This window comes from Panthera leo, chromosome A2 (genome assembly GCF_018350215.1).
Source record: "Panthera leo isolate Ple1 chromosome A2, P.leo_Ple1_pat1.1, whole genome shotgun sequence".
NCBI lineage: Eukaryota > Metazoa > Chordata > Mammalia > Carnivora > Felidae > Panthera > Panthera leo.
In genome coordinates this window covers 118,929,194-118,941,461 of record NC_056680.1, presented here as the reverse complement: position 1 = coordinate 118,941,461, position 12,268 = coordinate 118,929,194, and the positions used below count along the sequence as shown (strand labels likewise).

General features: G+C 42.2%; 1 protein-coding gene across 13 annotated transcripts in view; it reads right to left on the bottom strand.

Moving 5' to 3' along the window:
- CREB5 (cAMP responsive element binding protein 5) overlaps positions 1 to 12,268 on the bottom strand; it is a 482,366-nt gene that overhangs the window by 297,470 nt on the left and 172,628 nt on the right. For all 13 annotated transcript variants that reach the window (XM_042920979.1, XM_042920962.1, XM_042920972.1 and 10 more), the window contains one exon: positions 7,443 to 7,564. In XM_042920979.1, coding sequence (XP_042776913.1) covers positions 7,443 to 7,564 — 122 coding nt within the window. The remainder of the gene's footprint in view (positions 1 to 7,442; positions 7,565 to 12,268) is intronic.

The window sequence follows — 12,268 nt, the reverse complement described above, 5'->3', positions numbered from 1 at the left end:
CGGGGGGGGGACACATGCCTCTGACAAGGCAGTGAGTTTGCACGAGGAGGCTCTGAGTACACTTTGCGGGCAGTTGGGAGTAGCGGCGGGGTGTTCGATGGGAACGTGGGTAGCAGATGCAGACTGGAGGCTAATATTCAAGTCTGAAGACTAGATGTAGAGGTGAAGGAATTGTCTGGTGGAGCTGATTGTTATGCTATGAGAATTTATGAGTTTTCTGAAGAAGAGGTGTAAGCAGAAACCACCTGGGAGGGGATACAGCCAAAAGACAAGGAGGCAGAGACAAAGCAGAGAGAAGAGCCTTACCACCGGCCCTCCGTGGGGAAGGCCTATCAACGCTCTGTCTCTCTTGATAGTTTATTCCTCTGCATTTAAAGGGGGAACACAGTACCAGTATAATCACCTATAGTTATTCCCTGTGAACTAGAGGGACCAAAATCAAATTATTAACACGTTCAAAGTGGCATACGTGGGCCTGAATACGCTTCGTGAGTACCTAAGTACTTTGATCATTGCTGTTCCCTGTCACAACTGAACAGGAAATACTGGTGCAAGAAAATACTAATTTATTCTGTGATATTCCAACACAAAAAGCGGTTCTCAAAGTCAATACCCGGTTCCCTCTTGCAATCTTCTGGTTACACCCTAAACAGGGTCTGAGCCTCCCATTCTCTTCCACTGCACAGCTTCAAGTGGAAACATAAGTGCCTCGTGCAAGGCCACCAGTCACAGCACGGGATGAATGCAAACTGTTTCTCATTCAGACTTTAGCCTCTGGAAGCCTTGCGATCAACTCTCCCCAAAGACATCAGGCCGAGACCTCCGTCTTGGTGGGACACGTGTCGTGGGCTAGCAAATATCAACAGGACCCAGGACCAAAAACTTACAGGCTTAATACTGAACTCAGAGAACAATCAAACCTGCCACTCATAGGCTGAGACATTTATCCACAAGTCCCGCCCCCCAGCCACCACCCCCTTTTAATTCAGATTAGAACACTGGCTGAAGGCGGAGCCAGGAACTGCCAAATAATTTAGCATCAGAGATTAGATCCTCAGTTTCAAGAGATAAACATATTTTTTTCTCAGTGTGCAAGTTACGTTGTGAGGATTCATCCATTTTAGTTCAAATTATCCAAATATACAAAGTCTTCAAGGGAGGAGATGGCCAAACACCAAGCACGCCTCTCGGTCGGTATTCCCCCAAACCGTGGGCCTTCCCCCATCATCCATATCAAATATACTTGATATCAAGTTCTTGTTCTTTGCAAGGCAATAGACAATGCATTTTGCCACTTTGAGGATGCCCTGACTTTCCGCCAAAAACTTATTTTTAAATTTGTTTTAATGTTTATTTATCTATGAGAGAGACAGAGTGCAAGCAGGGGAGGGGCAGGGAGAGAGAGGGAGACACAGAATCTAAAGCAGGCTCCAGGCTCTGAGGGCTCAGCACAGAGCCTGATGTGGGGCTCGAACTCACGAACCAGGAGATCATGGCCTGAGCTGGAGTTGGAAGCTTAACCAACTGAGCCACCCAGGCGCCCCTGTCAAAATTTTTTTTAAATAAAAAAATACTCTATTGTGAGTTTTTATTTCCCACCCCATTCTAAAATTGAGGCAGAGCCTCAGATCACATCTTGATTCGCTGACATATGGGGCAGTGGATGCCAACTCTTAATAATCTCTGGTAAAGACTGTACGCATTAACCCTAAATCCCAGGAAGCTGAAACACATGAAATAGCTTCCGATCTTTTCCACGGGTTTAGTCGCTCCCCTGAGTGGGATGCAAAGACCAAGCCAACCTCTCTTCCAGTGTCAAAGTCCACTCGAGCTGAGGGCATAATGTAAACCAATAAGGAGAAAGCTGAAAAGCTTTACATTTGTAGTGTACTGACATGGGAGGACCAAAAGAATCCTTACAAGATAAAGGTTAGGTTTTCCAATCACTGGCATGGGGGAAGAAATAGGTTGTTATGTCTTAGAGCATTGCTAGTGGGGGTTTCCTTTCAGTCATGCTGATTCAAAACAAAACAAAACAAAACAAAACACGAGAAGATCAAAACCAGTTTCATGGTTTCATCTCCTAGGATTTAGCAAGCATGACGACATTTTCAAAACCAGAGTAAAACCAAGTTTAAGTTTCAGAATATTCTTTTTCTCCAGACATCTGCAAGGAGGGACCGTTTTACACAAATATCGTAGAAGCAACGTGTTAACAGAGCAGCTGCTGCAAGTTTGCTCAACTGGGTTTCTTTTCGTTTCCATTCGGCACCAATCCTACCTTCCCCAGAGGGCAGCAGTGCCAGCCAGGGGTTGACAGAGCAAGAGAGTGTGGACGAAGGCAGAGGGCCTCCTCTCTGCACCCTCTCTCCCCCAAGTAACTGGTGGTGTCGAGTAACATGATTTCCAGGTACAGAATTTAATCAGATTGAGCCGCCTACTTTTCTGAGCTGAGGCTGACCTGGCCGTGCCCTGTTCCGTGACTCCTGTTGAGCTGGGATCCAAGATCTTAAGATTGTAGCTTGTCCCTTGTTCCCATGTGTTAAACAGTCAATCCCCTCTGGGAATAGACTGCACTTTTCATCATTTGGGTAGGAATTCTAGAGCATGGAAATGCCCTAATTTGCTATTGCTGCATCAGCATGATGAGTCAAATTTAGGTCCTATGGGAGGAGAGCAACACTTAGCACTTACACACCGTGCTTTTCATCTTCAGGGTCCTTCACCACGTGAGGCTGTAATGTTATATTTCTCTCAGCAAGACAAAGGAGTTCATTTCTAGTCCTCTCAACTCCCCTTACACACACTCACACTCACACACACACACACACACACACACACGCACTCCCAGACAATTATTATCATATGATGAAGCTATATTCCGCTTCCTACGCATGCATTATTCCATCCGTCTTTTAAAAATCAAATTTAAAATTAGGTCAACTCACCTTCCTCTTTATTTTTCTCTTTTTAAAAATCTTTTTTGTTTTTGTTTCTGTTTTTTTCGCCTCTGACACGGAAAATGAAATCAGCATGCTAACTGCCAACTGTTACTAGAGTCTATTCAGTATTACCGGTAGGGTTCTGTACTTGACTTGATTCTTCACGCCTCAGGGTCGTCTGTGTCAGCCCTGGCCACTGAGGAGAGTTGAATACTCTTTCCTGGAGGTTCGGGAGGAGTCCGGCAAGTTCCATGCTGAGACCTTCTCCACTTCATCGCCATGGATTCCTGGCTCAGGCGATTCCATCAAGTCTCATGTATTTAAACCCCATCTATAGGCCAGTGACTCCCAAATTCATATCTCAAGACGAGTTGCCTCTTTCTGAATTACAGACCACTATACCCATGTGCCGGTTCCATATCTCCACTGAAGTCCAAAAAAAAAAAAAAAAACAGTCTCCACGGTCTTCCCCTCAGACTGGCTCTTCCCACAGGCAACTCCCCATACTTCCAGTTGCTTAGACCAAAACCCTGGTTCACCTTTGATTCCATCCTTGCTATTACTCCCCAGATCATCAGCAAATCCTATTGACTCTATCTTCAACATAGACCCAGAATGGAACCACTTCCTCCGTCTCCACCTTGGACCAATCCACCATCACCTTTAATCGAGATTCTTCCCTTAGTCTCCTTAACTGCTCTCTCCCAGCTCTTGTCCTCCGATAGTTTACTTTCAACTCAGCAGCTGAAGTGAACTTTCTAATATAGAAGTCAGATCCTATCACTCCTCTGCTTGAAATTCTTTACGGTTCCCCATCTCACCGGGAGAAAAATCTGGAGGCCGCAGACCTTCTGGAATCTGCCCTCCTGGTGCCCACTCTTTAGCTTATTATATACTCTCCTCTTTGCGATTCCTCCAACCCACAAAGCGTCCTCCAGCCTTAGAGCTTTGACTCATTGCTCTCTCCACTTGGAACATTCTTCTCCTCAACACACACCTGCTCTGAAGCAAAGCTCCACTCTCCTCCTTTGGGTCTCTGCAGCATGTGTCCACTTACCGGCAACCCAGTGACCACCCCCAACACTCATTCTACCCCTTTCCTGCTATAACACTTATCACCTTTTGACACGCTATATGTTCTATTGTTTTTACTTATTGTCTGTCTTACCCATGAGAAGCAAGCTGCCTGAAGGCAGGGTTTTGTTTTTAATTAGCTTTAGTCCGTGGGTATATTCATCAAGGCTCAGACAGTGCCTGGCACATGATGAGCACTCAAAAAGATTTACTGAATGAATACATGATGAGCACAAGTTTCTCAACTGTTTCAGGACATAGACGACCCTGACTTCTAAGCCACAGGCAAACTGAGATTTGTGATGCCTGCTAGTGATGGATGCTTTTTCAAGGGAAAAACATCTCTTATTAAAGAGTTTTGACGTGCTCGCTTCGGCAGCACATATACTAAAAAGAGTTTTGAAACCATGAGCTTATACTTATGTGGAAGATTGGGTAACTGTGGAATGTGTTGCTTTCTACATGTGATATAGATACAGATATTAGGGCTTTTTCCATTGTCATGACCTGCCTCTAGCCTGTCCTCATTCTATACATACATTGATACACTTTTGGAGAAGGCTGTCAGGATTAGAGATAGTCCCTAGAATAGGATTTTGCCCAATGGATGGCCAAATGGGCTAATAAGCAAGGATCAATTCTCTATTTGCTCTTGAACAGAATGTTCTAGATAAAACTGCAGCTAGAAAGTTAGAGGTGGAGGGAAGGACCAGCCTAAATCTTCTGATATTTTTGTATAAAGTACATATACCCAGAGGAAAAGAAACCAGAAGAAGGTTGGAGATGTACAATTAAAAAGAAATAATTATCTGAATGTGAAGCAGAAGGAAGTAGAAGATAGCATTGCATACAAAATATAATATATAACAATAAGGTTTGCTTTGAATAAAGAGCTTGTATTCCTCCTTTTCAAGGAAGGGATGAAGAAATGAAGCAGGGGCTGTGGGTGGCAGTGTGCCAGAGATGTTGGTAGTTAGAGAAGTGGGGTCAAAGGTGGCACAAACCTATGCTGCTAGATTGGAGACAATCCCCTACCTTTCGTTTATCCACCTGAGGCTTCCAAAGAAATGCCACGCAGAAGCCACCAACCCAGCCCACTTGGCTGCTGGATAAGTCATTGTGCATTAGGTCTCAAGAAGCCAAGGCCATCCAAGGCTGGATTTGGCCCCTCTGATTTGAAAGCGGCAAGGGGAGAGGGCAGCTCAACAGCCTGAATGCTGTCCAGCTTTCCTGGTGTACAAGTAAAGTTGGGGTTTGAGATGCCCACCCCAAAACCATGAGGGAAACTGACTACCCTCACCCAAACACCCATCACAAAACCAGCACATGGCTAAAAGCAACATTCAAAAGACACTTTTTTTAAAAATGTTTTAAGGATGTGTTTAAAATATGTACTTCTACAACTACAATAGTCTTATTTTTCTCAACTTTGCTTGCCAAATTACTTGAATTTTTTAAAGTTTAATTATTTATACTCGTTCTCAACCCACAAGGACTCAAAAGCAATTCGCCAAAAAAAAAAAAAAATGTATCGCATAGAAATGTTTTTTAAATTAAAAATCAGGACCAGAGGAAATATAAACTAGAACTGAAAGTCTAGTCTGGGGAGAAGTAAAATATGTTCATCATAGTGTTCTAAAAAGTTCTCAAAGTTAAGCAGTAAACTTGGCTTTCTGTTAACCGAGCAGTCAAAGCGAAAAGAGAAACAGAACCAGTTACAGGATTCTCATGTCCATGAGGACAAAATATTTCAGTTCCTTTGGGGGAAGCAAAGTATTTCCTGGAATTCAGACCTGCAAGAATTTCCTCCCATGGGGCTTCATATAGAAGATCATAAGTACTACGCAAAGGAGAACATCTAAAACCACACCCCTACCACGGGCTTCCTAACGCTGTCCTCAGTAAATGTCTATAAGAAAATCAAGGGCACATACTTTGGTTAAAAGCATTCTACTGGGAATGAAAACAATACGAACCAAAATGAACCAGTACACATCTTTCTTATAGTTCAGTTTTAATCTAAGAAGCCAACGTTGACTCTCTTGAGGAATGAATGAATTTATTAATCCCTTGGTCTTTCACACATGCCCTGTCTACCAGGAGAGCTAAATTTATTATTCAACCAGAGGAAATTTACTAGACTTTTGGGTTCTTCTTTGCCCTTGTTATTTTCATTTTTAAAAAATACGTTTCTAGTGCAGTGAATTATAGAACATATGCCTTCTATTTTTCTTGACTTGAATTTTTAAGTGCTCAGAACAGCGCCTGGCTAACAAGTGCTAAGTAAGTATTTGTTTAAAAGGGGCGGGGGAGCCTTTCATGTCACTTGGAGGGTGAGGGAAGTGGCTGTATAGGGTACGCATGACAAAGTAACCATATACAAATAAAATGAGTTGATTGAGATTTCATACCTCTCTTGTCTCCTTCACCAATTATCATGATGTTTCCTAAAGCGGTACAGACTCAGTGCAAGCCCTCGACTCTCTGGATGTAAGAATGTGACATGAAAAGTCTGGTCGAGGGATTATTATAATTTCACATACAGGAGGATTCGAAGGTTTTGAAATATCAGAGCCTTTTAAAATGTCTCCTCCGGATGGAACAGCTGGAACTTCAGAATCCGTGACAACTTAGCCAGCCCTTCCTTTCAACCAACTTCCACATTTTAAGTCTCTGTTCATGGAACGTGTCTAATTTGTTGTTTAGTACATTGTGGGCATTCAATAATGCTCTATCGTAACGATGGGAAAAATGCCAATTATCACATTTACTTGTGACCCCGTTTCCTTTCCTTTATTGTGATTTTAAAATACAAGCACAACATTACAATAAACTGAATATATTGTGGGGGCATTCATAAAGTCGATTTTCTACATTTATTATTAAGAACAAATAATCCACACATACATTTAAATCATTTGTCTCAACACTAACAGCTGTTCAATAATACGACTGGAAAGTAACTGTGATGCTGGTGGAGTTCTACTGGGAAGATTTTACCCCAGGTTGTCAAAATCAAATGAAACCCCCTCTCCTCCTGCTATGATTATTTGCCTATCGTCTCTTTGACTTTTGTCTTCTGCATGCAACGCCCATGTAAGACTTGCTACTAAATATTTAGCAAACTAAATCAACTAGTTTTGAATAGAAGAAGTCTGAGTTTGTCCAACTCAACGTTCAAGAATCAGGTACATTTTTTTTTGCTTGAATTTCATATTTCATGTCTGTTTTCCCCTTGAGGGGTCCTACCACAATCAGGGCTTCATCCTTTTTTTAAAAAACATGAGACAAATACTTGCAAATGCATAAAATGCTGTTGAAGGGCCACTTCAGCACAATCCGCGGTGCCACCTAAGTTTCCACACAGAAGATTCTAATGGGGGTGAGAGGAGGCACCTGTCGAGGTGTCCATTCAAGCAAACCTACCCGCTTGCTGCTCTCCTCCTCCTGAGCCTTCCTGAACTCATGCTCAAGGGAGCAGTCCAGCTCATTGAAGAGCCCCACCTCCTCACAGTTCTTCAGGAATCTCGTTGGGGTCGGAGTCTGATCTGAAAACAGAGACCGAGGGGTCATACATGGGATCTTTTCCTCAAAAGCCAGTAGCAAGCATGAGCTAAAATTCACTAATCCCCTCCCCTTGCCTTAATTAAAATGCCAATTAGTCATCCATAATCTTCCACCCTTTTGAATAAAATGACAATATGGAAGAAAATAAAACCACAGATCTCACAGAAGGAATACAACGTGTAGCAGGCTGAGTATGTGAGGGTTTTCCAAACTTCCTCCAGACAACCTCCAGAGATCCCACTGTCAACTTTCTGGGGTCCCTATCACTTGGATAAACATTGCAAAGTGTGGAATGACCTTTTTTTAACTGGAAAAAAAATGATTTAGCTAAAATCAGGCCAAAAAAAATCTTGAGACAAAGATAAGCTTGATTTTAGGGGGAAAGCAGATTTTGTAAAAGTGTGTATCAAACAAAAAGAAACAAGCATATTAATTTTTTCTTTTTTTTAAAGTTTATTTATTTATTTTGAGAGAGGGAGAACAAACGGGAGGGGCAGAGAGAGAGGGAGAAAGAAAATCCCAAGCAGGTTCTGCACTGTCAGCACAGAGAGCCCAAGGCAGGGCTTGAACCCACCAACCGTGAGATCATGACCTGAGTCAAAAATCAAGAGACGGGCACTCAACTGACTGAGCCACCCAGGCGCCCCAATTCCTTTTTCTTAATGGAAAAGGAAAATATAGCAATTCTGTCTCTCATTTTTGAGAGTCATAGAGGATGATGAAAGGTTCCAAGTCAAACACATTCAGCTTTCATCCATTAAAAATATAATTATTAATTTCATTTTCCTTTGCTATAGCCAAAGGAATGTTCTGAGAAAACTCTTTAAAAGGAATTTCTTTCATATTCTTGACTGTCTAGAGAGAATATAACTTAGAAAACTGGAGGATCTGAAGCCACTATTTACACAACGTTTGCAGTTTACAAAATGTTTTCACACATGTTCTACATCATCTAGATCTCACAAGATCCTATAAGGTCAATAAAGGTAGAATTATACCTTTGTAATCACTAAGGACGGTCATCTTCCTTGGTAAAGGTGTACTGGAGTTGACATGAAGAAAATTGTAAACTGTCCCTCTGTTCTAAACAGAAGATGGCCATGCAAAATGGCCATTATTTTGCAAATGAGGAAAACTGAAGTCCTGAGTGATGAAGAGTCTTGTTTAAGGTCTCCCAGGTGGATGTGATGGATGACACCAGGACTATAACCAAGGCCCTGGCGCTATCTCCAATACGTACATATATTATTCCCACCTGAGCCTACAGTACACACTGACGGCACTTGTCCAACTTGACCTACCCTCAGTCCCCAAATCTCCTTCTGCACGGTTCTCTAACACATCACTACCACTCAACCCAAGAGTGCCCACAAGTGGACACGAATTTGCCATTTCTGCCCGCTCTTTACACTTTCCTGTATGATAAGAAACTAGAATCACGTTTACTTTTCTAAGTCACACACAGAGCAGTTAATCCCAGTAAATCATCCGTTGAGACTCAGGGAAATAGCTTAATATTCATGAAGATGAAAGTAGTTTGAGATCCCCATATATTCAGCCCTTCCAAGGCAAGATCTCCTGATTCCTTATGGCAAGGGGCTTTTTCACCTGTTAAGCACCCAACTGGTTGACCTGGATTTCAATGCAGCAAAAATCCCCTTCTGCATCCTTTCCCATTCGTAGCCCAGCCTCCGAGATCCTGAGCTCTCTTTGCAGTACACAGACAGCCTACCACAGATGATCACAAATTGGACACTACAGATAAAAGCTAGAAAAAAGTTGGGTTTGATTGAAAATGGTTTTATTATTAGCACACTAATCTACTAAGAGTCACATATACACATTTATGTCCCAATATACATCTAACATGTATATGTACATACACATAGGTATATGGTGTGATAAAATAGCATAAAAAAGATAAAATTAGTATTTATGAAGCATTTTGCAGTTTACAAACATTTTCACCCACATTGTCTAGAATCTAGATCTCACAAGATCCTATGAGGTAAGTAGGTACCTATTATTTTAGAAATGGAGAGATAAGTACCTTACACAAGGTCACAATTTGTAACCATTTTATCACTCCTCTTTAACTTTCAGACATAATCCCTTCTCAATCTGAATCCTGTGCTTTGCCGGGACTCTCCTCTGGGTCTGAAGAACTCTGTTACATGTGTAAAAGATAATGTTGACAACCCAGAAATCCAGATTTGAAAACTGTATGATTTGGGAGAAATTCCCTACATTCTCTGGACCTCATATTCCTTATCTTTCAAGTAAAGTTCTAAAGTTACATGGTTCTATGAATCCTAAAATCACCACCGTACTGGGTTCCCTTCAAAAGTCACTGTCAGCAGGTCAAAGAAACATAACCATTTAAAGGACAGTTTAAAGGAAGCATCAGGAACAGCTGGCTAGACACTAGAAGTTAGGCCAGAGGTAAAGGCTAGAGAAATAAAGAAGGTTCCTGAACAGAAGGTACAAATAGACAAGACCTGACAGTGAAAATAAAGGGTGTGTGTGTGTGTGTCTGTGTGTGTGTGTGTGTACATATTCTTCCATTTATTGAGTGCTTATTCCATGTCAGGCATAGTGTTAAGTGCTTTGTATGACACATCATCTCATTAATTTTCACACGAACCATGTTCAGTAGAAATCATCTTCCCCCTTTTACTTATAAGGAAACTGAAACTCACCCCAGACCCGTTTAGAAATTGAGTCACATAATTGTATTGGTAACTGACAATCCTAACCATCCTTGGTTCTTTTAAAATATCTTGGAATCGGGGCGCCTGGGTGGCTCAGTCGGTTAAGCGTCCGACTTCGGCTCAGGTCATGATCTCGCGGTCCGTGAGTTCCAGCCCCGCGTCGGGCTCTGTGCTGGCAGCTCGGAGCCTGGAGCCTGTTTCAGATTCTGTGTTTCCCTCTCTCTCTGACCCTCCCCCGTTCATGCTCTGTCTCTCCCTCTCTCAAAAATAAATAAATGTTGGGGCGCCTGGGTGGCTCAGTCAGTTAAGCGTCCGACTTCGGCTCAGGTCACGATCTCACTGTCCGTGGGTTCGAGCCCCGTGTCGGGCTCTGTGCTGACTGCTCAGAACCCGGAGCCTGTTTCAGATTCTGTGTCTCCCTCTCTCTGACCCTCCCCCATTCATGCTGTCTCTCTCTGTCTCAAAAATAAATAAATGTTAAAAAAAAAATAAAAATAAAAATAAATGTTAAAAAAATTTTAATATCTTGGAATCATTCATATCCCTCATATAATAGAACCATATTATAATCCCACAGACTCTACTATCTTTCAGGTCATTTTGTGACAAAAAAGCCTTCGAAAACAACACACAACAGAACTGAAATACTAGACCACTTGTCATCAGTAGGAACTTAGTTTGCCAGGTTTTAATTTTTCTTCTGCTCCTCTATATTTCTCTGTTGGAGATTTACAAGCTGAGAGCCATGATTCCAGGTAGAGGGAACAGTAATCCTAGAAGGATCCATATGAGTCCTGAACCCTAAGATGAGTTCATGAGATGGGCCATGAAATCGAATTCACACTGGCATTTGGAGGCCAAACATCAAGCAAACTTGAGAAATGTGTTCTGTCTTCTCTCAGCAAAATTATTCCCAGATTCCAGTGCCCGCACACGCACACACATACATCAGGAAAGGAGGGGGAAGGAACACGACACAGGGATAGTAAAGGCAATGGCCGCCATCACGAGCCTCTCGGCAGCAACAAGGAAACAAAAGGTCTGAAGCAAGGGGAGCTTTGAACCCTAAAGGGAGTTGGTTCCCTCCTACGCCTAGAGCAGAAGACCCAGATGGAGGCCATAGAGTTGTTACTAAATGTGACTTTCTTTGCTGTATGATATAATAAGGGAAAAGCAAAACAGATATCTGTACCCACATTTGGAAGAGATAAGGCACACTGTTCCTAATTTTTAATTCATTTTCTTCTTGTGAATGAGCTATTCTTTCCAGTTACAACAGGAACCAGAAAATGGAGCTTAACTTTTATTTTAACATTTATTAGAATTAATACAGGGTCTCTAGTGGTCTTTGATCCCACATGGTACCAGTTCCAAGTAAGCCAGGAAATGTGCAAATCTTCAAAAAGAGGACAGCTAAATCTATCAGCAACTTAAATAAAAGAGTCAGAGTTTCTCAGCCACATGAATGCCTTGTCAAATAACTATTCCGGCTGAAATTAGATCTAAAGTAGGTGAGCAATATCCATGGCCGTAAATTAAAATTCTTATAAGCCACACCTTATTTAGAACCAAGAGCATGCATCAGCTACGGTAGCAGCAGTTCATGAATAACGGTGGCTGATGCCCCATTGGTGGGTAATGTCTAAGGTGTGTTCAGTCATAACAGGCCACACTCCAAGGACTTACAGGAACTGGTTCCGGTGGGAACTCAGAGCTGAGATGATCATTGCAGGCATTTCTGCTCACCTTTCTTTTAGTGTTTCCACTTGAGTGGGGATCATCTGACTGAGAGAAAGAAACAACTCCAAATCTCAAACGAACCTAAAAGATTTTTTTTAATGTTTATTCATTTGTTTGATAGAGAGAGACAGAGCATGAGCGGGGGATGGGCAGAGAGAGAGGGAGACACAGAATCCGAAGCAGACTCCAGGCTCCGAACTGTCAGCACAGAGCCCGACGCGGGGCTCGAACTCA